This window comes from Bacillus rossius, chromosome 7 (genome assembly GCF_032445375.1).
Source record: "Bacillus rossius redtenbacheri isolate Brsri chromosome 7, Brsri_v3, whole genome shotgun sequence".
Classification (NCBI taxonomy): domain Eukaryota; kingdom Metazoa; phylum Arthropoda; class Insecta; order Phasmatodea; family Bacillidae; genus Bacillus; species Bacillus rossius.
Window position 1 is genome coordinate 44393397 of NC_086335.1, and position 27521 is coordinate 44420917.

Below are 27521 nucleotides of genomic sequence, written 5' to 3' on the forward strand. Positions count from 1 at the left end.
GCAACGAGGCTCGTATAGAATTCTGCCGAATTACTGTTTTTGTTTTCTTTGAGATATCTGTCACAAAAAAATGTCTCATTAAAAAATTAAAAACCTTTCGTTTGAACAAGATTGTTTTAGATATGAAGCGTGTGTGCATACTAGTGTGAAATCATATATCCCATAATTATAAATGAAAAATCCCCGATGGCAGCCAGTCGGAAAGGTAGATTTCGCCGTGCGGCCTACCAATATAAAAATAAACTTTCTGAAAAATTCCATAAGTTTTAATAACTATGTAAAATCTTATGAATATTTCTATAATATCCAATGTAACAATAAATTGCAAATTAATTGTTGGCTCAACAATATGTATGGGATATAAATCCAATCCAACAATACATTAGACATTCATATTTACCTCAATTAGAAATTCTGAAATTCATAGAACCTAGATCGGAGAAAATATCGTGAAATTTTCTTTAAGACACTCTGCGAAATCTACCTAAAAACGATCTCAGAAGAAAAAAAATTATAGTCACGTACAAACTTAATTTGTGGAGATGAACTGCGCGTGCACAACCAATACTATTTTTGATACATGATTGTTATGCTAACAGTTTTTGTTATGTTTTACTGTCCTGTAAGCACGCCCCACACGACGCCCAATTTCTGCTTTATATTCTATTATACCCATGGGTATAAAAGTGGGTATATAAATTTCATTAGCATAATTGAAGAAAGAATTCATTACTCCATACACACGATACCCAGAGTTCTAACAGAGAAAACAGCCAACATATTTGCCGACCAAGGCTAGCAAGTCGGGTTGGATAAACCTATTGCGTACATTTAACCAAATACTGTATGTATGTGTATGTATATATATATATATATCGTGCCCACTGTTAAAGTCGTAAGACTGTGGGCATGTGACAAATATGTAATTAACTAAAATTGCAACGGTTTATATTGAAAATTAAGTAATTCGGTGAATTATTTTTTAAAATATTTATTTTCTAAGCTTCACTTACAAAAAATATAGAGAAGTTGATTCAGTGTTTAAAAACAAGATCATAGCAATTTTGAAACTAAATTTTTTTGAAAATTTATTAACTAAAATTGCACTTTTTTTGCTGATTCATTAGCATCTGAAACAGAGTTATATTTAATGATATTTCTTTGAGTATTATACTTTTACGTATTTCATTATTGTACATTCCACGACATATCAAAATCGTTCCTAGTTTACACTCGTACCTATGACATTAATTCAAATATTGTGGCAATATGGATGATATGATTAAATGCATTTTGAAAAGTTGTACATTTCATTGGCTGTCACACATAAAATCAGTCTTATATTATAGTTCACTTGTTCCCATAAAACTTATTAGGGGTTAAGCTATAGATGGGCTGGGCGAATTAGCAAAATATGCAGACTCTCGATGGAAGTATTTTCACCGCATTCTACAAAAATATTCATAAATCGACAGATTCAGTTGGGCACATGGTATATAAAAATTGAAAATAGGCATGAAGGTCTCGGAGGCTATTTTAACAGTAACTTTTAAACACTGAAAATGTTTTTATAAATGCATATGTATAATCTTCTGCCTTAAATTATTTTAGTGTCATCGTTTTTAACACGACTTTAAGTGAAAATTCCAGCAGGCAAGGATAATAAAATTTTGTAAGCTCCTTTTGTTAACGCTTGTTTTTATATATAGCAGCAATATTAAATTAAGTTAATTCGTTTGCTAGTTAACCCCCCCCCCCCCCCCCCCCATAATTGGAAAATATTACATCATCAACCTCTCTGTTAAAAAATGATTTAAAAAATACTATCCAGTCACTGAGATTGGCGCACCATCTGTTGTAAGGTTCAATTACCAGCTGCATTCTTAGACTTCAACGTTGGGAAAGCAAACCGTATGTGCTGCCATCTAATTTGTGAATTTTGTACTTTGTACTCATTTGGAGAATGGTTCCAACATTTGTCAACAGGGGCGACACACGTAAGGACATCTATCTTCGAAAAGGTTCGTAGGGCAAACACCTGTAGGGCAAACGACTTTAGGGCAAATGCCTGTAGGGCAAACAACTATAGGGAAAACGCCGGCAAGCATTCATTTTCGGATTATTGAAAATTCGCAAACTTTTAGGGCAAACGCCTGTAGGGCAAACGCCTGTAGGGCAAACGACTGTCGAAAAACTTCTTTTAGGGCAAACGCCTTTAGGGCAAATGCCGGAGCTTGGTCCGAATGTGATTATCAAACATTTTGTGCAAACGCCTTTAGGGCAAACGCCTGTAGGGCAAACGACGCACTCCCGATACATTCATACATGGCTATGTTGCTTTCAAAAAAATAATTGAGGATGAACTTTCATTGCCAGAAACAAGCCAAATTGATGTTGCAAAGGTACTTTGCTCTCTTAAAGGGGACTACAGTGAATTTGCTCAAGCCAGTTTAAGGGCAATCTGGTTCCCAACATCAAATGTTGATGCAGAACGTTCATTTTCCATGTACTCACTGGTAGTTAGTGACAGAAGACAACGTCTCACTCCAGAAAATGCGGAAAAATTTAACTATGATAGCATTTCAATAAAACCGTCTTAATTGTAACTTTGGAAGTGCTTAATTGTGTAATTTTGTAGTGTATGTGATTGTAATTAAGTCGTGAATTTTTTAGTAGTTATTTAAAAGTTTCAATTTATGAATTTGCAAGTGAACTTAATTACCTATGAATTGGCAAATGAACTTAATTGTAATTAGATCATGAGGTTTTAGTGTATATTAATATTTGTTTTAATAAATTTGCATGTCGTACAGAAAAGCAAGAAAATTTTGCCGTGGGTATTTTGAGCAAAAAAATAAAACCATATAACACCGAAATCTTTATTTCTTTACACCGAAATTTGTCTTAAAATAACACCACAAAATCTTGACTCTATTAATGAGGTTTTACTATAATAGGAAAACTAGCTGCAGGAACACTCACTCTTCCCGCATGTTGCACACAGGCTGCACACCATCTCCTCAATGTGTGCTGCGATTGCTGGTGTCAGGGTGTTCTCACTGCAGAGAACTCTGCAGAGAAATGAGTGAAGTCTGACAGGGATATCCTCCCAAGTCTCGCAGCCCAGCGACAGTAACCTGACCAAAACATAATGATAAAAGCATAAAACGTAATGTTATTTTACTTAACTACATAAAATTCACTACTAAATAAACTCATTAAAACATGCAACAAATATATTTTAAATAATATTTCAAATTACCTAAGTAAAAAAACTTTGCTATGTTATAATGCAATGACTTTATCAAACACAAAATTAAAAAAAAAATGAAATTTCACTAAAACTAAACAAATAATTAAAATTATTTCATGCATGTGCTTCACAAAAGTGAAATTTAAATATTTTAACTCATTTACAATAATGTAAAATACAGTAAAATCCTCATAGGAGATTTGTGAAAAACAGTAAAACCCTCCTAAGAAATTCGCACTTCGGTAAAATTTATTCCAAAATAAGTTAAAAAAATTAAATGACCTATAATAACATACAATTTTACCCTTTCAATAAGTTCACCCCATTTTTTTTTTTTTTTTTTTTTTAGTACTTTAGAAAATTCTCAACATTAATATAGTTTATATAGTCATTTCCCCCCCCCCCCCCACAAAATATTTTCATTAAACTCAAAATAATTATTTACACCATTGACTTAAAGTATTCTGAACAGTAATGATCTTATTATAGTATTGATACCACAGCAAATACCTAATACACGACTGTTCAGATACAGTAAGACACTAGTGGGGTCGGCACCGGTTCTTTTGCCTCTGGTCATGCCCACCTAGGCCCTTCGTCAGCACCACGCCAAACCCAAGGGAGGGTAAAGGTAATACGGCTTCTTGGCTTGGGTTCAACCCTTGCATCTTGCCCCGTTTCTTGTCATCACAACCATAGAGTTCTCAGTGGTTAGAATACTCCGCAACTTTGGGCTACTGGGAAACAACCCTCTATGGATCTGCCACCCACAGTTGCTACAACGCATGAGGAAAGAGTGGTCGTTCAGGAACACAACCACAGCACACCACAAGCCTCGTCAATTGGGCATTGACAGCTACCAGTTATCTCTCCAACCACCTCTTCCTTTTTCCCTACCCTGCCCGGCCTTAAGCACCACTTCAATAGGGGAGGAGGGGGGGAGTAAAGATACGGGAATCCCTCTTAGCTGGTTTGCCGAGTAGGGAAGCCCTGCCACTTGGACCTACCCCCTATACCACAGCCGCTGCACCTGCGGAGGGAGTCAGGAGGGCGAAAGCCAATACTCGTTCTTTCTCGGAATTCAAAGTAACTGATACTCACGCAATAACCTTCTCAGTCAAGTCAGCTCCTTTCTGCAGCTCCAAGTTCTGGATGCCCAGCAGCAACAAGACTTCTTCCCGTTTGGTCACAAAGAATCTGGCCAGCCGATCCACCAGCTGCCGTATCTTCCCGTGGGCGTAGTCGCCCGCCTCGACGAACTTCCCCACGAAGGACTCGAGCAGCTGGGTGCGCACCTTCGCCGTGGAGTACATCTTCTCGTTGAGGGTGACGCCCCGCTGGCGGGCGATGTGGCACATGTTCTCCAGCTCGGCGGCGCAGCAGAGGTCGGCCTCGGGCAGCCTCGCACGGGCGAGGCGCAGGCCGGAGACGTGGCGGTCGCACGCCCGGTCGTCGGGCGCCTCCTGCTCCAGCCGCGCCATCACCCGGAACACGCTCTGCCGGCAGGCGCGGGCAGCTAGCGCGGGGCTCAGCGAGCCCAGCAGCTCCAGCGCCCGGTCCTCCTGCCCGCTGGAGATGTACTCCTGGGTGAAGATGACGTACACCTCCTCGGTCAACCTCTGTGACGACGACGCGAACTGCAGGGCATCTTGCAGGCAGTCCTCGTGGCCTTGTCTTAAAATGTACTGAATTACTCTCTGTCAACAAACATAGCCCACATGTTAGTATTAATACAGGCCTGACTCCGCGTTTAATATGATGACAAAAATATTATATTGTCAATAAAACTGTTCATACGTACACAATACACATCTTCCTGATCTCTTAAAATTGGCATGAAATTACACACATGTAAGCAAAGAATCATTTTAGAGTTCCAAAAATTTTCCTATTTGTTTTTCCTTTAGAATCTGAACTTTAAAATTTTCTGGAAAACACCCTCCAACAACATGCTTAGTTAGATTTTTAAGTTTGTTGCAATGAGACAGACCGTAATTACTGTAAAGTCTTGGTTTTATGCGATGTACAAATATCTGAAATCATGTCCATAATTTCACACCTAATTAGGTTATGTTCGACCTGACCTAAGCTAATCACGTTGAGTGACAACAGATACAGAGCTCTACTTACTCTATTAATCTGGGAGATATCTCTGAGACCATACTTCTTCATGACCAGCTTCGCATCCACCAGCTGCAACTGCTGCCTTATTTCAGAAGCCAGAGCCTGCTTCAGTTGGATGCCCAGCTTGACCAGGTCACTAACAGTCTCGCTCCACGGCACTTGAGCGCTCTTCAGCACAGCCACAATGCACTGTTCCTTGACCTGTCAAAACACCAAACACACTACAAGTCACACTAGACCTTTGCCATCATGCTGAGAAATAATTCAGGATTCACTTATCATGCAAGGAGACAGAATAAGTAACAGCATGCCTCAGAATTTTAAATGTTAATTTGTGAGGATAGTTAGCACCAATTTCAAAACTTATTGGAAAATATAACTGATGGACTCTAAAAGACTTACTGTTTGCACAAGCAGAGATGTACTGAGGTGAAGATTTTTTTTTACATTAATGTTTATGCACAAAGGCCTAAGACAACAGAACCTCCAAGCCTTAAGTGGTGTACAAACCACTTGGTACCTTGCTGCTCATTAATGAGAAATCATGCCAGGAAATGTAATCTAACCTGAAAGGTTCTCCGTGCCCTACAAAATTAGTGATGTGCGAGTCTCGGCATCATCGAGAACGAGTCGAGACAGAAATTTTCTCGATCTCGTCTCGAGATAATTTTTTTGGCTCGGAATTTTCGAGAATTTGTAAACAAGAAATAGGTTAGGTAATATAATATATTGAGGCAGCATTTTGCGTTGCGTGTTGAAATAATTAACATATCTTCAACGTAACGTAGATCGAATAAAATAAAATATACTTGTTACGATAGTATACACGATAAATTATTAAAAAGTTAAAAACGAACAACTTCCGTTCACAAGTCACTACGAAACGGTAAACGTAAACAATGAATTGTGCTGTGGTTATCACATTAAATTACAGAAGAAAATGATTATTTTCCGTTAATAAAACCAACATTAAAGTTAAAAATAAATCATTTTCGGTATCAATATCAAGTATCAACGTAAAACGGTACGGTAAAAAATAAAAATATAAACATGACTGCAGAATTCTTCCGCGATTGCATTTTGTTTTATGGCCTTAGGTTATACACACGGCCAGCAGTATATAACAAGCAACATGATGTTTAAATTGCGGTCCGTATCGATAGTGACATATCGATAGTGGTGAATGTTCAGACTTTCATGATCAAGTACCGTCCATGGCTCAAGGAAACTGTATAGACTATGGAGTCAATAACGTATGTTTACATACGACAGTAGGCAAATAAACTGTTGAGTGTAAGGGCGCGGTTACACGGGACCCTGAACTACTTCAGGTGAACATGTTTAAGTAAACACGTTTACAAACGCGAAAGTGTGCGGTTACACGGTAGTTGCTGAAAAGTGTGTTTAGCTCTAAAACCGATTGTCTACTGTCAACGAATGACTGTGTTGTTGATCTCTATTGTTTAATTGCATCCAGAAAACGCGGGATTTTCTCACTTGTTTATACAGCATTATCAGCAGAAATGAAATGTGTTAACATATTGCTCAATATTTTTTTACAAATCGGGAATTCAAACATGCACAGTAAAATTTTTAAACTTATTTTTTCTTATTTTTTGAACGAGAGTACCTATCTCAGTTTTAAGAAAATTAAGGTCAGGATAAATTAAAAAATATGTATAATTATCTGTTGGTTTTTTTGTTGCATTCGGTAAAATATTACTCGAACTTGTGCCAGAAACACTTTCCATCTAGAATTTCTGCAAAAGACTGTTTATATTCTAACCAGCCAATCAGAGGCTAATGTAGAAGATATGTCGATCTGAACTACTTTGCCAACCTGTTTAAGTTAAATGAGAAATGGCCTCGAACGAAACATGTTCAGACTGTGTGTAACCGCACTCAACAGCTGAACATGTTCACCTGAAGTAGTTCAGACTCCTGTGTAACCGCGCCCTAAAGGTAAAGTTGTAATTGCAATTGCAATTGCAATTGTGGATAATAGATAAAATTATTGAATAATTATGTATGTTTGTCAGATTATTGAGTTTTACTTTTTTGGATCATATTATCCTGTTAACTAAAGTACAGATTTCTCGATCTCGACTCGATTCTCGAGAATTTTTAAATTGCTTTCTCGATCTCGTCTCGAATTCAAAAAAGTCTTTCTCGCACATGCCTATACAAAATCATACAATGGAACAAAAAAATCAATTATCTTAAAAGTGCATAGATACCAAAAATATGGTTATGGAAAGCAGTAACCAATTCTCAGAGAATAAAGCAGTGTTAATAAATAATTTTAAAAAAGCAAGAGTGCAAGACGCAAAATGTTAATTAATCAAATTTTAGAACAGTTAATTTCGCAAGGTGCAATCGCCAAAAGCAAGTATTGTTCAACTTATGACTTTCTTGCCTTTTGGCTTGTGTTTACGACTGCCATATTTGAAGACAAATGTTATGAAAACTTTTGAAAGCCCACGATGTACTTTTTAATATATACATCTGACGTGTGACGTGCCGCACACATCTGTAACCATGAAGCCGTCAGCCCCTCCCCCCTTCAAAAACGCATGTGCGGGTCGTGGCAGACGAGTGAGGTAGTCAGCGTAACACGTCAGCAGCCGCGTCGCCCGTTGCCAGGGCGACCGCTCCCTCGTTGCCAGTTGCCCTTGGCAACCACGCCGAGAGCCGGCAAAGCTATCCGAGCCCTCCTGACCAGCCGCCTGGAGTTCCACGCCTGGGATTCCTGCGATTAGGTTACTCATACTGTTTTATGTTTTTAACTTATAGGGTTGGTGACGTCTTGCGAATTGTGTGCTTTATAAATAATTGTGACTTTGTTGTGTGGTTTGCACGTTGTGCCCAGCCTAAGAAGTTATGTGAAATTAGACCACAGTCACCGCGGAGTCGTAGATGCAGCGGACGAGAGCGGCTGCAGCTTCCTCCCAGCCGGACGAGACAACGCTGCAGTCCCACCAGTTGGCGTCGGCCGCGATGTTCGTGACGTAATCCAAGAGCACTTGGTCGTGCTGGAGCCCCTGGTCCAGCATGTAGCCGGCCAGGAAACCGTCCAGGAATGCTGCGATGTCGCTCGGGGGCACTTGGTTCAGCAGTGCGTACACCACTTCCTCTTTGTCCGTCTGCACACAACGATGGAACATAAAGTAGAAAATGGGGACGGTTAAGTAGTAAGTAGAGTAATAATAATTTATAGGTAGGGGCTAAAATAATTAGCATCTTGCCATAGAAGCTATTTTTTTTTTAGCCTTTATACTTTGAATGTTATTTTTTTGCTAATTTCTGACATGGATGATATTTTAGCTAATTTTCGAAATAAATTACCCCCTCCCCTCCAAGAAAATGTTAAAATATCATTTATTTGTAAAATACCCTTTGCAAAATAACACCAACTGTTACACTTTTATAGAAAGTTTTTAAAAGTGACTTGGGAATGAAAATGACAGTGACCGTTTGAAACTTAGGATAACACTTCTACAATAAAATATACTAAACAAGCTTTTGTGTTCTTGAATAGTACGTTTCAATAGGGTGGGAAACTCAGTCAAAATTATTGCATATTAGTCATAATTTTCACTGAAGATGAGTATTACCTGCTCACTAGCTTCCTTTGTTTATACTTTTTTGTTTAAAATTAACAGAAAAATCTCATATTTAAGTGTTTTTTTTACGTGGTAGAGTAGTTTTAAACTCAAGTGTAACATTGTGACTGACCACCAAAACATAAGACGGAAGGATGGAAAGCCAGCTCACCTGCAGGAACTCTGCCAAGGAAATGTGAATGTGGTTCTTCTGCTGCAGATGTTCCAACTGCTCTAGAGTGAATATCAGGTCGTAGAACTGCTTCACGAGGGAGGCCTCGTCGTACTGCTGGTAGTCCAGAACAATGACGGAGCTCACGTCCGCGACCAGCCGCTTGTCCGAGTGCAGGAAGTCCCGCAGCTGACGAGCGAAACTCAGGGCAGCTGCCGGCCACGAGCTGTCTTCAGACTCCGCGGACCTGCACACCCCAGTCTGTTACCATCCCAAATACTAAACTACAGAACACAGTAAAAACCTCTTAAGAAAATCCTACTTAATAAATTTTCCTGCATAATAAGTTGAACAAATTTAGCAATTGTTATAATATACTTGTTTCGTAGAAACTGGTCTATAAATGATGTTAGGAGGTAATTTAACTTTGAGTTGTTGGTGACACTGACTGTGGAAGAATACCGTTACCAGGCGCACTTTTTTGACTGTTCGGTTCGTGTTTTTAGAGAGTTAGTTATGTGCGGAACTCTGGAGTAACTTCGGTGGTTGGTTGAAGATTACCGGGAACAATGGGTGTGCCGTGCACACAATACGTTTTGTGGGATGTAGGACTGGTGCGGTGACGTGTGTATGGACAATTCCGTGGACAATTCAGTCGCAAATACTTGTGTGGTCCTCCGGTGGAAGCATGGATTCAACTTTCAACCTATGAGAACAAGGGAGCAGTACCGTTCGATGGTAAACAATACTACATACAATTTTACCCCTTTTAATTAGTTTTCCTTGAGTAAGTCTAAATATCTAAGAAATTTCTTAGCAGGACTTTACTACATATACATGTAAAACCTCTATATAATGATACAGTGAACCTATTTAGGACTAAAAAATCTCCTAATAAACAAACTGTTTGCTGGGAAACAGACAAAACTCTGTACGTAACACAAAGCTTTTTCACTTAGTATATGACATACATTTGTCTTCTGATTCAGATCAACACATACTATTTTTCTTTAATTTTTTTTTAATGTTTGGTTAAATTATGTTTATAACTGAAATCCACTATTTAAAACATTACTTAAATGAAACAATAATGATTAAGAATATTCACATCATATTTACAAAACTTCCCCAGCAGAAATAAAAAACTGAAAAAAAAAAAAAAAGCCAAATACTGAATATTGCTTATAAAGTAATGGAAACATGGTCAAGCAAAAAAATATTATTTTATTTCTTGTAAAATTCAAGAAACCTACGTATTTTTTGTTCCTTTGTAAGTTTGTTAGTTAAGCTCACTTCCTTAAGAAAAAAATATTTTGTACTGAACGACTGACATAATTTTTAGGCATTTGGAAATATGAATGGGATTGTTATAAAAATCTTTGCTATAACAAATGCACTGCAGTTTTTGTGCATCTAGGAATTGTGGAAAATCTGATACACAAACTTAGTAGCTTTGTTACATTCTACCTCTCTATGAACTAATATTTAATCTTCAGATTTGTTACATAGAGGTTTTACTGTAAAATATTAACACGGCAAGCAATCCCACCCCCTTCTTATTTTTTTTCTTCCAAAATGTGCCTAAACTTTGAGCATCCACCAAATCTAAAAATAAGGTTGAACCCTATGTGATTTTATCATTTAATTTTTAAATTAATCATGACAAAAATGATCAGAGCAGCAATCAAAATAGCAGTAACTGCGTAAAATAATTCCTGTACATGCACCAGTTGAATTGTCTTAAGTTTACTTTATTATTGCTTGAAAGGCTTTACTTCGCATAAAAAGATATAAATTAATTACTCCTTATTTAGATCTTTTTGAGAAGATTTATGCAATTTTATAAAATGTTAGGCTAGCACAGCTGTGAAAGCAAAAATGGTATTCTATTAGAGACAGACATATGATATAAAGTCACGAAAACTGGATAAGGAATTGGACATGGCCTAATGTCAGGGACCATCCCAGCATTTGTCTGGACTGAAATCTTGAAATCCAGAAACCACGATAAAGGGACCAGTATTTGAACTAGGTCCCCACGAAAAGGAGTCCATCGTTTCACAACTGCAACATCTCACTCAATGGCAACTAGATGAAATGATTTACAGTGGAACCTCGTTATTACGAGTACGGGATACTACGAGACCTTCGTTACGACAGTTTTGTAATGCACTGTCAGTTTTACTTCGTAAATGATACTAAATTAAACCGGGTAATACGAGTACCTCCTTGTTGACCCTTTCGTGAGTACGAGTGATTTGAATGGCATCTTCAAAAAAGGAAAAACACCATCAGTTGAAAAAATAATTTTCAAGCAGTAAATACAGACAGCTGCGGCGCCAGACAGACTGGGTTCTTAGCAGGTATAAGCAATGAACAGGGGAGGAAGGACTGGTGACAAACAACATGCACTCTCTCTTTCCCTCCCTCTGTCTTTCTCTTGATGGCGCCAGGTGCTTCCCCTCCTAAATCAGCGGAAGGGTGAATCTAAAAATAGACCCGCCAACACCCTTCCTTTCTTCCTTCCCTCCTTTTTTTTTCCACCGCTTCACATACCTTCCTTCCGTGACCTTGAATGACACACGTTTTTTCACTATAGAGCACCGTTTTCAAGTTACGGTGTGAAATTAAGACTGTTTGGACAGTCCAGAATCTTACTTAACTTTAATTTTTTTATTCGGTTATTACAAGTACTCGTTACGAGAATTTTTGCGGCCGTTGTGAGCTCTCGTAGTAACGAGGTTCCACTGTAATTTGAAGGAACGAATTGAGGCTTAACCCCTCACTGGCGTCGAGGACCAAGTGATGAGGAATGAGGAGTAGGGGAAGCAGACTCCGGGAGGCAACGCCGCGGGCTCACCTGATCCTCGCCACGGCGGAGGCGACGACGAGCTTGTACCAGTGGGGCTGCCTGTTGAGCAGCGCGGGCAGCATGCACTTCAGCCACCGCAGGTAGTCGTCCAGACAGACCCCCCTGGGCACGGATACGAGTTCCTGCACCTTCTCCTCCGAGAAGCTCATGCAGAAGCTAGAGTTGTGCCGCAGCCAGATCAGACCTGCCTGATTCAGCTGACCCTGCGAGCACGCGACACACGCTTCTTCGTCAAACTGTCACTCTTCGTGCAGTTGCGCATCAGCATTTCAAGACACACACACACAAACACTTGTTATGACATACATACTCTATATCGGTCATTCCTCACAAATTTATATCCAACAAACACTACTAAGTTTAAAAAATGCACTAAATAAAATGCTACATAAATGCAGTCAATAAATAACTAGTAATACCACAATACTCAAAGCTGTACACAAATATAAATTTTAATTTTACTCTTTTTAAATAGGTCTAACATTATCATGAATATACACACTTAAATGATCTATAATATCACAAAAGGCTGCCAAAAATTAGTTTCGTGATATTCTTTTGATCTAATACTTCTATATGACTGAATACTGTACATGCTTTACGTTAAGAAGGACAAGATTGGACTTAATACTACCTATCACTATAACTCTATCTCATCTCATTAGTATTCAGGAGGACACAAGGAAGAGTTATCGTTGGAGTTTTGTTGAGCTACAACACCACAAAGTATACAATTTGTCTCTAGAAAATTAAAGAGTTAAGTACGAAAAATCAGTAAAAATAACCAACAATTACACACAATCAAAAACATTTCTATTCTTTTAAACGTCAGTCAGCAATGCTCTTTTACTCACCACTCATTATCCATCAACAACTTATTGGTTTTAGTTGAAACCACAGTCTTTATTACGTACATTTTAGCTGATTGTAAAAAGCTGACAAAGTCAAGTAATTTATAAACTACATACTAATTTCTCACTGGAGATTACTTGAGTGCCAGGTGCACAAATAACGCTTTCATTATTTTTTTATTTATGATCAGATGTGAACACCAACCTCTGATAGAAAACGCAGGCACTCCTTGTAGAGGTCACACAAATGGAAGACCTGCCAACTGCTGTCCTGGGACTGCTCTGGATAGAGCATCTTGTACGTGTTCAGTCTTAGGAGAATGTTGGACACAGTGCTCAGCAAGGCAGCATGTTCTCTCGATATCTTCCCCTTAACACATCAACAAATACAGTTCCTAGTCTTGAAAATGAAATGAATGATAGAGAAGATTTTATGGTTTTATATTCAGCCCAATTTCATTTTTTAAACAGATATTTTCGGTGCTATTGTTTTTATTTTTTATAACAGCTGTTTTTCAATACAGTAGAACCCCGATTATCCGTGTTAATGAAGGGGACGAGTGAGTCGGATAATCGAAAATCGCGGTTAGCCGAGTCATGCTTGCCTCAAAGGTCATTAGCCCACAGACAGCCATCTGTGGACATTCGGAGATTACATATATACACATGCTTTGTGTGCGTGTGCGTTGTTGACATAGAAGCGGACTGCTTAGTGCTGGGCAGCAGTGGTTTTTAAGTCTTTCGTGTGCGGAGACGTGGGCACGCGAGTCGTTGCACCGAGGTGTGTGACTAGCCGCCCGCCAGTCCGAGGGCCCAAGACAGCTGATAGCTGCCAAGGTCACGCATTCTTTTCATCGCCCGTAAGCGACGCTGCCACACTTAGCTCATTGCTCTGTTGTCAGTAACACCATCGGGCTGGTTATTGTTTTACAGAACGACTGCCTTCAAAATTCTTTTCGAGATAAGATTTTTCATACCAGTGCATTGAGACTTGATTTGATGGTTTTGAAACGGTGTCTCTGTCTCGTATAATTCACTGTGTTTTTATCCCCCTTTATTTATATGAATTTTAAATGTTAGATTTTTTATTTTTAGCTTGCTGAACGTGGAATTAGTGCAAAAACGGCCTATTATGACTTAGTGTTGCAGATGGGTCGGAAATCTTATAACGACCACCTCTCTATAACGATCCTAATCTCGGGAACCGTGAGGGGTCGTTATATCTATTCTCGGTTCACTCTTAGCTGAGTTTTGAAATAAATAAACACAGTCGTATCACTGCGCCGCGTCAGCAAGTGATAGGCTGAATTTATCTTGCGTGCCAAGCACTAGTTGCAACACACACACTTCCGTACAGTCGGTGCTCATAAAATAACGGAGAAGTAATATAACAGGAAAATGATTCTTATGTCAAGCCTAGTTTTTTTTAAAAATTTACGTCTGCTGTGATAAAATTACGCCACTTAATGGTACACCCTCCGACCTTTTCTGTTGAAACCATTCAAACAAACAGTGTTCAAGCTGCTAAATGTGGATTCTTTCATCGTCTTGCATTTATTCAATCCACTTGAAGTATCAGCCTGTGAAGCAAACTGAAGGATTTTTTCGCGATTTTTTATGATGTCGCGCACTGTTGTGTTACCGACATTAAACTCAGTCGCAAGTTTGCAATCGTTTCTCCACTCTGAAATCTTTCTATATTTTTTGTTTTGCTGTCGATGGACAGTACCACTCGCTTTCTTTTCTGTTCATTTGATGACATGATGAAATGTTGCGCTCAACACTTCCGCACAACACAACGGTATAATCCGTCGTAATGGAGATCACTGTTACAATACATAAAATTATCACCACCTTCACGCTTCAACAACGTACACTAATGGAATGGACTGTCTCCATGCGCCGGCGCCGGGTAATCTCTGTGGCACGGCGCCGTGCTGCGCGCGGGAGTGTACAGTTCTGTCATGCGGACGTGGAATTGCGCACCAGTGTATAATCTATTCACGTAACATGGAACACAAAAATATTATGTACATACGTATGTATGTACTAGTATTTTTTTTAAACTTTCTGTGTATATAAACATAACTGAGTCAAAGTACTTTGACCAACATACATTTTGCAAAGTATTTTAACATTTACATACATTTTGAATCATTGGTTATATGTAACTAAAAAATTGGACTTGATGGACATAAATTGCGGTTATTCCGCGAATTGGATGATCGAGTTGCGGATAATCGGGGTTCTACTGTACTTACATCACCAAAATAGTGGTAAAATAGTGGTAAAATAAATATGCTGCAGGTTTACCATAAAATAATCTGTAAAAAATTGGTCTAAAACAGATACTTTCATAACAATAAAAATTAATTAGTGAGCATTTGTGGTTTAAAAATGACCCAATAGAAGCTGTACAATAAAACAAATAAAATAAATTTTTCTGATCCATGCACTTTAGTACAATTTTTTGTCTGGAAATTACATTCTTTGATTTTCAAACATTAAAAGGTAATTTTTTTTACGATTTGAATTAATTTTTGGTAAAATGTTACTTAATTCAATTATATAACTTGCATTCGGTGCTACATGATGCAGTAACTTGCATTTCGGTTATGCAGTGATTTGACATGCTTTTTTTCGGTATTATCGCAATTTACCATATAATCTTGTCCCTAATGATTGATTGAATAAATAAATAAATAAGTAAATGAATTCATTTGAACTTAATGTCTCGTCAACATGGGATCATTAGAGACTAGAGACAGAGGACAGGTGATGGAGATGAGAACTAGGGTTCAGAACCGGAAAACTCCGGTCCCAAATAGTAAAAGAAATGGGAATTTTAAATTGGTTTCCGGTTCTTTCAGTACTTTAGTTTTTATCGCGCCAAGAATACTCTCATTTGATGCTCTCCTCTGGGGAGGTGGTAGATGCGGGCGGGGTGAGGAGAATGGAATCTACCCAGCGAAACCCTGCTCCAAAGTCGTCAGTCGGTTTTTGGACTGCTGTGTGCATGCTAGTACCTGTGGTTGTTGCGCTAATATTCTTTAAATATATTTTTTTTTTCGTTTAAGTTTGTTATGAAAAGAAGAAATATTATTTCAAGTTAATAATTCTGTGATTTTGCATGTGTTAAAATAGTTATTTGTTTAATTTTTTTTTAAAGATTGAAAGTAAGACTAAGAATAAAGTTATTTGTTCAAATTAGTATATACTTTTAGCAATAAAAAAATTATAACACAAAGGTTTATCTTTTAACTTTTGGTCACCAAAACTTTTAACCGTTCAAAACTAACTATTACAACTTCAATCACTGACTGCTGCATCATTAATAAAGTATTAATTAAGAAAGTACCAGGAATTCTAGGTTCCATTAAAGAATAGTACCAAAATTCCCTGTTCTAAAAATTAATTACAGTTCCGAATACCCTAATGAGGATTGAGAACTGACAAAATTAATGGGAGGGGGAAACACGAGTAGGCCAAGAAAACCCACCGGCCCACCAACACATCCATGTTTCCCACTAGCAAAGAGTCCACGTTTGACCTGGCTGGGCATCAAACCCGGATCACCTAGGTGGATTCGACCACTCAATTGCCATGCCCCCTAATCACGAAAACCGCAAAGAGATCTACCTAAATGCTGAGCGCAAGATCACTGGTGCAGTACCTACATTTCAATACGTATTTCCAAATATAATTTATGACGATTACTAGTACAGTCAAACCTCAATAATAAAAACCTGAAAGGTACCATAATTTTGTCACTTTCCAATAATGAGATTTTAACTAACCAAAATATTACAAAATTAATACAATTTCTAATAAATGAAATTGAAATAATTTTTCAACTAGCACACAATTTTATATCACACACAATGAACTTTTTTTAGGGATTGTAAAATACAATTTCAGGTTTTTAGGATAGCTATACCTGTGGCTTAAAAATGATCTTCTCCAAATTACATACCTACAAAAGTCATATTACCATTATTTTCAAAGAACAAAACTTCCAAGCATTTTCCCCAAACCTACAACGAGCTAATGCAATGAGCCGAAGCAATAGTATTAGTATTATTATAAATGTAACTTCACATTGAGTCTTTATATTACTATGGGAATTCTGTATTAACCTTCCTTTATTTCATGTAACTGTTTACCTTTGGAATAATGTATTACATAATAACCATACTTAGGTGTTTAAACAAATTACTTGGCACTATAAATTCTATGTAGTTTCTAGGGACTTTGGAAAAAAAAACTTTGTATTAATGAGAGGTTTGTATTAACAGGGTTTTTATTAATGAGGTTCCACTGTATTTTTTTCAATATTGTACTGTTACATCCGCAACATGTAGTTGTGACTGTGTGCTACACAAAGACAACAAGGATGCTATGGATGCTAAAGTTATTTTATGCAATTGTGACACGTAATAAAAATAATACTGCAAATTAGTAACTACAATGTTTTGGCTAAGTAAAAAGATAAATATTTTTTTAATGATCATCATGTTCAAATGGAAGACAACAGACAAAACATTTGGTCTGAAAATTCCAAATACATTTTGTAACTACATCAGTTATACAGTATTTATGTACCACTTACAATTTTGTTGGTCCAGAATGAGAGCAACCAAATAAAAAAGCAAAGGAAAAAAGATTATTGGAAGAGCATTTAGAAGAGATGACACAACAAAGCACAAAAAAGTTGAAGCAGAGAAATTAGCAAGGTCACAGTAAGTCCCAGGAAAATTACAACCTCAAACAAAGGCAGTGTTGCATAGTTATTGGTTTCTCCAAAACCATAAGCTCCAGCTCAAGTGACAGTGAGCAATGAAAGTACAATAAACCCTTGTTACTATTTCTAATCCTTCAGAAAAGACTTTTATTTTTATTTAATTTGGACTTAATGTTAATGTCTAATCGACAGCAATGTTTCCCGAGACAGTGACACATGGCAGTGACCATGAATATTGTCTTAAGGGCCCCGTCTGCCCGGGCTCACATACGGTGCACAGAGCTTCAGGAAAAACAACGCGATCTAAAAACTACTTAAGATATTCCAACAGGGTCTGTTTACGAAAAGCATTTAAGAATTAGCTCAGGGGCTAAAAAGTACTTTTAATTTATACTGTATTGTTATAAGAGTTAAAATAGCTAAAAGGCTTGTTTTCAGAGTAATTTTTAGACGTACAACAACCAGTAAAGATTCTTGAAAGCAGAGGGACTTGCATTCTATGCCATATAATGTTACGGTCACCGCTCAAATTTCACAGTTGACCTATGCATGATGAGAAGACTGCACGCAGGTCCGTCACAGCCTTGTGCTTAAAGGCCATACCACGCTAAAAGCACAAGCGAGTGTCACACTTATCATCCCGCTTCACTAACATACATACAACCCGACTAGACGAACCCCTTAAGGAACAGGCCATGCCCAATGTAATGAACCGTCCCAGTATACTTGCATGGAGACATCTTAGGAAACCATGGGAAACCTCAATCAGGATTCAAACACTTGTCCACCTCAGTCCATATTCAGAAGAGAAGTAAACAACCTACCTCATCCTCTGCGTTCACCAAGTCTAGCTTCTTCTGGGCGTAGTGGAACAAGCTCCTGGTGCGGTCGTAGTCTGTGGTGATGGTTAATAGAATGAGGCACACATCAAAGTATTATTATTTAGTTTATTTAACACTTGGTAACTCATAATAAAACACCAAGAATTAGTGATGGGTCAATTCCTAATTTTCCTCGAATCCGAACCCCAGAGAATAACTCGAATATAACCCTTGAATCCATATCTATGTGTCAAGGCCCAAAATAAATGGATAACAAACTAAAAATACTAATCATACTGTTGTAACATTCTACCCTTTAAATGGTTGTTTCACAAATTAGGTTAAGTTTCCAGAATCAACACATATTGTATTTTATTTATATAATTATATGTTGAAAGTACAATTTCTTGGGTAATAGTAACAGGATAGGTATGAAGAAAAAAATGTAACTAGTAAAATTCAGAGATTATCAGTGTTGTTTTTTTTAATTTTCTTTATATCTTTTAATTTACTTTAAATTCTTTAATAATTTTCCTTGAATATTGAATCCTTCAAATACTAAGGATTTAATGGATTTAAGGATCTGAAGGAATGACTGGCCCATCCATACTAAGAATACATTAACTGAACATCTTGGAATAACACCATTACATAAACAACAAAACATCAGAATAAACCCAAAACATAATCACAGGTAAGCAAACCTTCAATGCTCTCCTTCAATTCTATGATACCGAACTTATCTCTAAACGTAATAAATTTCAGAATTGGTACACTCTTGGTACATATTATCAGCAATTTGTTGCTGTGTAGGTACACATTCTGACTTTACAATATTTTTACTAATAATATTTCTAATGAAAAATATTTTACACTAATATGTTTAGATCGCTTGGTCTCAAGCATTTGAGCCATTCTAATACAAGCATGGTTGTCTTCACAAACCAATAAATTCCCAATGGTTATAACCTGTAACATAAAAGGGTGTTATGCTTGTCATACTCGAGTTCATGTAGGTTGTCATATTTCCTATATTCCAAGCTTCCTTCTATGTTTTCCTTTTTATTGGCTTTCCTCCTATTACAGTAGAACCCTGTTATAACGAATCTGAAGGGAGTAGTTTATATGTTCACTATAGAGGGGAAACTTTATATCTGGGAAAACTTTTATATTGGCAATACATACTCAAAAGCAAAATCTTAACTACACATAGGCCTAAGCCAAGAAAAGAAGGAATGGAAATACTCAAAGCAACAGTTTTATGAGCAAATGCAGATATTATTTTTAATGAACTATACATGTACAAACTTTCTATTACCTAATGGTTCTTGGACATCGGCGTATTATCCTTTTTTCAGGCATTTAATACTCTGTGACGTTTTCGCAGCTTGAGAAAGAAGATTGTTCAGTTTGTTTAATATTGTACTTAATGTGGATGTTGTAATTCCCAGTTCCTTTGCTATTAACACGTGCGGGACAGTGGGGTTAGTCTACCTTTTCAATAATGTCCAGTTTATCTCGCACAGATAATGCCTTACGTTTTTTACCGCGTTTTTCACCCATTTTTATGTACGTATTTCTTATTGAAGCACATATGCAGCTTAATAAAACGAAATTCTTTTTACCGTCAAAAGTAAATAAACGAAAAATAACGAGTCTGGCGCATCAAAGATCACTACTTATCATTTAGTATTGCAGTTGCTAAAGCTGGAACGAAATTTTCTCACTTTCTATGGAAAAATTTAGTCCACAGAGTTCTATCTAGTGGTAGTCTTACGAACCTTACTCGATCAAAATGTCCGAAACGTGAACGATAAAAATGAGACGTAAAAATATTGAATTTGCTGCTATAATGTACATACGTATTTGTGTGGCGGTAATTTATTTTTTATTTTGAATACATATTAAATGTACACGCGTTCGCCCATTCTTTAACTATGCAGGGAAAACTATTTTTTATTTTCACCAAACTGATCACCATTTCTGGCTACACGTAGCATACCGAGGCCACTCGAATACGACTTGTTTATAATATGAACAGTGGACAATCGAGTAGCGTATTGCGGAGAAAAACTTCAATGTGATCCAGAATAGACGTTTTGTGAAAAAAAAACTTGTAATTATATGAAAATATAGAGAAAAATGTGCATTATGTCGGCAAAATTTGTTCGTGGTACGCGGGAAAACGTATCAACATTGACAAAAGTTGTGCGCTATATCCAATAAATTAATACATAACCTCACATCATTTTGGCGGGACTGAGACGGAAATTCACAATAAACGGGAATTCATTATAGGCGGGTTCACTATAAACGGGTTCTACTGTATAATTCACAATTCCATTTTTTTTCTTTACGGATAGTCCGGGCCCATAACCTAATAGAATGAGACACAAATCAAAGTATTACATTTAGATTATTTAGCACTTGGTAAATCACAGTGAATACATCATGGGCCTCTCTGGCGGGGGGGATGGGGAGGACATGTCCCCTCCAAAAATTCCTTGTGGAGGGAACACAATAGCACACAAGGGTAATTTTTTTCCCCCCTTCATTTCATTCTAAACAATTCTTCAATCAACATTACATTATTATCATTACATTGTTTCTATTATTATTACATTACATACAATACATTCTACAGCAAAACCCCTTATTTGCACTTTTCATGGGGACAAAGTAAAAAAGTGTAAAAAGCGGGAAAGTGTAAATAAAGGGAAAAGTATAAAAAGGAGTACAGTTTACCTTATTTAGAATTTTTTTCCTTTTGTTTAATAGCACATACTACAATGCAGGTACAAACACACTAACAACAAATTTTACTTTAGTATTTAATCAATTATTAATTTACCACATTTGACAAAAATAAATAAAGAATGAAAGCCAAAATGTTTTTCTGATTACTTCCTAAAAAATAAATTTGAAATTTTCTTCTGCTTGCTTTTTTAGCTGTTCAAGGAGATTATTTGCCTCTCCAAATTATAAATACAGTTGCAACCGGCAGGGTTTATAACAAATACGGGCTACATACACATTGCTCACAGTAAAAAAATTTTTTAAGAAAAGGCCGCAAATTGATGAATATTTACCGTCAATAGCGCGCCAAACGCGGAGAAAGGTCATTGTACTCGGTCAGCTGCTGTAACGACGCGGCGGCGCATGCGCACTCTATGCTCCGCCCAGACTCATGACGCCATCAGCCGCCAACCAATAGATGCGAGCTTAGCGGAAAAAAATATAAGCTCCACCTCCCGTGTACCAATTTTATCCAGTTCTAATACCAGTTTATTGGTATACGCACCAGTTTTCTCGCTGCCGTGACATGTTCAAGTTTACGTTTATCATGATGTCTTGATACCAATAATTAATTATTTACGATCCCCAGAAATAAATGGTTAGTTTAAAAAATATGGCGTCAACTGTACAATACTTCCCAAATTATAAAAGACGTATAAAACAGTTACCAAGACACCGCTCATTTTATCTTGTGAAGTTTATGTCTCGTACCAGTATTTCGGCTAAGTTGTGACATAAATACAGTAACAGAACTTACAAGCAGCCATGTTTGTACATTCATGAGTTTACGTTTTTCCCTCGTGCATTTTAGATTGTCTCTTGCTATAATTACTCGTACTTTTACACGCCTAGGCTTAAATTATTACATGTTTAGAAATAAAAGCAACTTTTCATGTTATAAAATATGTATATTTTGCTATTTAAAATGTTCATTGCCTACTAGCTCCACGGTATTTTCTGGTTGTTTATGGTTGTTACGTGACGTAAATAGCGGGATTGATTCGATTTTTGAGACGTAATTCGCGGGAAAGTATTGTATTGGACTATATGGGAACCAAACGGGACCTGAAGAATATAGTGCAAATAACGGGAAAACGTAAATAACGGTAACGTAAATAAGGGGTTTCGCTGTATTTGTATATTTTTACTTCTCTTCGCCAAATATATTTACATCCCATGTCCCCCCCCCCCCCTAAATTTACTTACCAGAGAGGCCCCATGGAATACACTACCTGCACGTCTCGGGCAGAACGCCGTCACGCGAACAAAGATACAAACAAACAAACCTCCGACGATGGTGACGTCGCAGAACCGCCTGAGGAAGCCCACGAACTCGAAGTGGCCCAGCAGGGCGAGGACGTCGTCGAACACGCGGCGCTGGCGCTCCGCCCCCTCCCACGGGACCAGGTCCTCCACGAGGCGGAAGGCGCGGGCCTTGAGCACGGGGCGGGCGTCCAGGCCCTCGGTCCGCGCCAGCTCCTCCGCCTCCTCCAGCCTGCCCTGCTCCAGCAGCTGCTTCAGCCTGCGTGTGACAGTTACAGTGTTTCACGGCACTCCTCCTCCCGACCAGCAACCAAACATTTATTGACGTGACAACATCTAATAAATCGATGAACGCTGGCTGCACGCACGAAGAAGTGTCCCGTTACGCACAATGTCCCGTTACACTCATTGTACGCTTGCGCCGCATCTATCTCTCTTCCACTCGATTGGAACAACCATCGATTTGACTTTTTCGAGGCACATTAAACTTCAAACACTCCCATTCGTTTCCTACTTTTCCTATCATTGTCCTATCCTTATCAGAATAACACATATTGGAAGAAGTTAAATAGCAAACATGCATAAAAGTTATAGTTAAAATAATCTCTTCGTTATAGTAATAAACATATTTTTGAATTAATGAGTGCAAATAAAAGTAAATTTATCAAATTAAATTGTAGATTTCATTTCACTCCTTCTCTGTATCCATACAAAATAGCGATGATTCAATAAAAATGATTCAATTTTATTCATAAACGTATGGAATCATTTCATCAATGTTTTGTTCAGACGTCACGTTAAACTATCGTCGGTAAACCAACTTTACAAACAACCAATTTTTTTTTTACTCACACCTAAACAATCAGAAGAATTGAAAATTAGTAGTGACAAGATTCTATGGTTTATACTTAGTCCAATTTTGTTTTTAAAACAGGGGATTTTGGCATTATTGTACATATTTATTTTTGTAAAAGCTGTTGTGTAATAATTATTCCACCAAAATCGGGGTAAAATATGGTGCATTTTAACAGTAAATATATTTTTAATAAACTGAGTATAAAAACAAATACATCCAGAACAATAAAAATAAATTTGGGATCATTTATTATGTTCTAAAACTGATTCTATAACAGATACACAATAAAACAAACAAAATTAATTTTTATGATCCATGCACTTAGGTACAATTTTTTTTTGTCCGGAAATAGACATTCCATGAATTTAAAACCTTAAGAGATTCCCTTTTTTTTATGATTTGAATTAAGTTTTGGTTAAATGCTAATTAATTCCATGACATAACTGCAGTTCGGTGATAAATGTTGTAGGAACTTGCTTTTCAGTGTTTTTTTTTTATTGTTTTATCACAATTCACCATATAATATGATCTCTAACAATTAGTGCTGGTACTAATAAGAACATAATTAAATAAAAATGCATGCTTGCACTTTTTAAAAGCAGGACTTCAGACTTCAATAATCCACTAAAAACTAAACAATAAAGTACTCAATAAAGATTCACACCAGACTGTAACAAACATGGTGATGTAAAACCAACATTGAGTCTTACAGTTGTCCTGATACCCTAATTTAGCATTGCATTTATCATTAGGCTTTGGTACATAAATCATTGCATTTACTTACCCTATCAGCTGTAAAGAAGTTTCACTTAAAAAAAAAAATTAATAATTTTACAGGAGCGTTTCTGTTTTGTTTTCCTACAACTAGTACCGAGCCAGATAATGCACCGGTGAGACATTTATCTCGCCTTCGGGAAACCCAGGTTCGAATCCCAGTCCACCCTAAATTTGTTTTTTAATTTTTTTGCTTCTTTACTATGGGCCATAGCTGATTTCTTCGCTGATTTCTTCAATTTTAAATAAAAACTTATAAATAGTAAGCTATGAACAATACTTAAGCTGATGTCAATTAGTTAAATCTATGTTCTAAATCTTAGGCAGGGGTTCAAAAATAACATTTAACATAGGTGTCAAGCAATTGTACCTTTCTTCATGAGAAAGTGGTCCCTTCCAAAACTGAATTTTCTTCTTCAAAAACCCTAGTTCACAGAATTCAAAATATATCATCTCATTTGTTTTTCCTCCAACGAGAAATGTAACAGGGTTGACTTCAGTCTTGAAATGTTCTTGAAAATCTGAAACAGTAGAAATATAATCCTGGTGTATTGAGCATGATCAAAGTCATCAAGAGTTGTAATAAAACCAAGAGTTGTAATAAAACACAGGATTTTATGAATGAAAAAATTAATTTTATTTCCTGGGTCCCTTGCCACCAGTTATTACTCTGGATAATCGGGAGTCTACAGTATATATATTTTTGTTTGTAATAATTGTTACGAGTTCCACAGTTTGTCATCTTCACTCCTTACTATGTATGTACTTTAGAAAACATAAAAAAAAAAAAAAAAAAAAAAAAAAAAATTATTTCTGGAATAATTACCCCCATTTCAACAAAAAATGTATTTAACTACAGTAGAATCTCGTTATAGCGAGCACGGTAATAGCGAGAACACGGATATAACGAGGTATTTTTGAGGAATTTACGGCGTGATCGCTTGAAGCGCGCTTTTGTTATTTGTCTGCTTTATCTCCACCCCTCTCGCTCGCCACTAGACATCTTGCCGTTGACGCCTGTCACATTCTTCAGCCGTGCAGTCGCCACCTAAGTGCGTGGCTTTAAAAATAGAATCCCATCCTTTCTTTCTTTTATCAAACTTCCGTTAGTTATCTGTGCCGTGTGTAGACAAAGTTTGGGATTGGAACAGAAACAACGTAAGAAAGTATTTTTTACAAATTAGAAATATGTATGATTTTGTTTTTATAATCGCCTATTTTCACGTTTTTTTTGGTTATCTTAAATGAGATAATATGAAAAAGCCGCTCTAATGAGATTTAATTGTTTCTTGGTTAACAAAAACTATTAATGATCAAATATTGTTAATTGTTTATATTCTATTTATTATTATTTACGCGACGTCATACTGTACGCGTACGTAATACGACTGGATTCGTTGCTGCAACATAACATAGCATACGGGTACGCATTTTTTCGTTACTTTTTCACCTCTAGTAGGCACTACCGTATTTATTTCCGAATCGGTAGGGCAGTTTTCTTGTAACTTTTGTTTCGGTCAGTTGTTGGGTTATTTGTCCGGGAAAGGGGTGGTGATGGTTTGAGTTTAATCCCAAATTTATTTTCTAAAAAAGTTGACAGGTTTCTTTAAATGAAAAAAGTATAGTTTTCCAGCGACTATTACGTTTGAGGCGTACGTGCGTTGCCGCAGCCGCACTCCTGCTTTTTTGTAAGGAATTAAATCGTCGCGCTACACTAGCACCACCTGTTTACAACATCCCGAACCAACATGGCCGCCAGCAGACCGCCCGCGTCGACGATAGATAGCAGCACAATGCTGCGTCGGCCGCGGGTTACTTGGCGTGGTAGGGTATTCTGGTTATTTTGACGCAATCGGTGATCGCATCCGTACTTATGGGGTATCGTTTTAAAGAGAATTCACACATCTGCTCACAGAAATTAAGATTTCGTTAATATAACCTGTTATTTTCCAATTATACAGGTTTAAACACAATTTTTATGCTATTTTCGGATAATTTTTATTTTTTGGGGGCCAAAATTTGTCAAATTCGGTTATAGCGAGGACACGGTTATAGCGAGGATCAAACCCGGAACCGTGACACCTCGCTATAACGGGACTCTAGTGTACATTTCTTTTCTTGACTCCCAACACTAGACTACTAAATTGTAATAAGTTGAATCTTACATTGTGATAACCCATATTAGTCTTATGTTCAGTTCTTTACTAGTCTGTATTTACAATAATTTCTTACCACATAATTTTTTATTTAAGCCACTTTTTTCTAGTTGATGCCCTTATTAATTTGTTTAATTTTTTTTTTTCTTTTTTCTTTTTTGTAATTATGTGCTTATGTTTTTTGTGTATCTTTGCTGTCACCTTGTCTTGAAATGTAATGTCCATTAGTAGGTGGTGCCTGCATTTTGTTGGCTCCCACGTTGTGTTTAGCAGCTTCATGTTGTAATGTCCTACCTGTATGTGGTGCCTATTCGGTATGCAATGCCCACTCTCGGATATCTGTTTTGTGCTTGTGCCTGCCCCATAAGTATTTATATTTATACTGTTGGCAGGCATTTTACAAACCAATAAAATATATGAATGTTAAAAACAATTAAGCTTTTTGAAATTTATATGAAACCTGGATACATATAGCTTGCACAACACAGCTGTTCAACCTACCTGGCAAAGTGACCATGATCAAGTGACACTTCAGGAAGTCCTCCGTCGAGTATTGCTCAGGAGCAGTCAGCAACACTGCTCTCTGCTGGGCCTCCCCGTACAACAGCCTGAAGTCGCTGACGGTGTATTTGTGCCACAGCTTCAGTGCCATGAGGGTGTAGATGTCAATGGCCACCATCGAATGGTCCTCAGTCAAGCCAATCAATAAACTGCAATCAAACAGATTTCACAACAGGGCATGAAACCCACTTCGCTCGGCTCCACTGGCATTCAGCCTACCTATATGGTAGGCCTGTGCCAATATATATATATATATATATATATATATATATATATGTGTGTGTGTGTGTGTGTGTGTGTGCGCGCGCGCGTATGTATGTATATATGTATGTGTACGTATGTATATATATATGTGTGTGTGTGTGTGTATATATATATATATATAACGTTTTATTGAATTTGAATACTAATTTTAAAAGTATTCTCAGATAAGAATATTGATTTTGAATACATAATAAAAATGGGAAATCTTTATCCCTCAAAATTATTTATTATACCTAGTTTTATAGTTTTTCACATTATAATTTAATAAATACTTACACATGATATCTTAAAATAATAGTTATAAATACTTAAAAGTTAAAACTATAAAATAAGTTTTATTTCAATTTTTAGACATTTATTTTCTGTGGTACATTTGCTTTTTTGCTTGGTTTGTTACAAACTTATAAAAAAATCT

At 37.1% G+C, this 27521-nt stretch overlaps 1 protein-coding gene across 4 annotated transcripts in view; it reads right to left on the reverse strand.

Moving 5' to 3' along the window:
* The window catches only part of LOC134533924 (kinetochore-associated protein 1), a 76867-nt gene that overhangs the window by 36141 nt on the left and 13205 nt on the right, over positions 1 to 27521 (reverse strand). For all 4 annotated transcript variants that reach the window (XM_063371731.1, XM_063371730.1, XM_063371733.1 and 1 more), the window contains 11 exons: positions 26783 to 26991; positions 24496 to 24646; positions 22519 to 22754; positions 18440 to 18510; positions 13080 to 13244; positions 12012 to 12226; positions 9152 to 9398; positions 8281 to 8520; positions 5384 to 5578; positions 4355 to 4950; positions 2983 to 3137 (listed from right to left, as the gene is read on the reverse strand). In XM_063371731.1, coding sequence (XP_063227801.1) covers positions 2983 to 3137; positions 4355 to 4950; positions 5384 to 5578; positions 8281 to 8520; positions 9152 to 9398; positions 12012 to 12226; positions 13080 to 13244; positions 18440 to 18510; positions 22519 to 22754; positions 24496 to 24646; positions 26783 to 26991 — 2480 coding nt within the window. The remainder of the gene's footprint in view (positions 1 to 2982; positions 3138 to 4354; positions 4951 to 5383; positions 5579 to 8280; positions 8521 to 9151; positions 9399 to 12011; positions 12227 to 13079; positions 13245 to 18439; positions 18511 to 22518; positions 22755 to 24495; positions 24647 to 26782; positions 26992 to 27521) is intronic.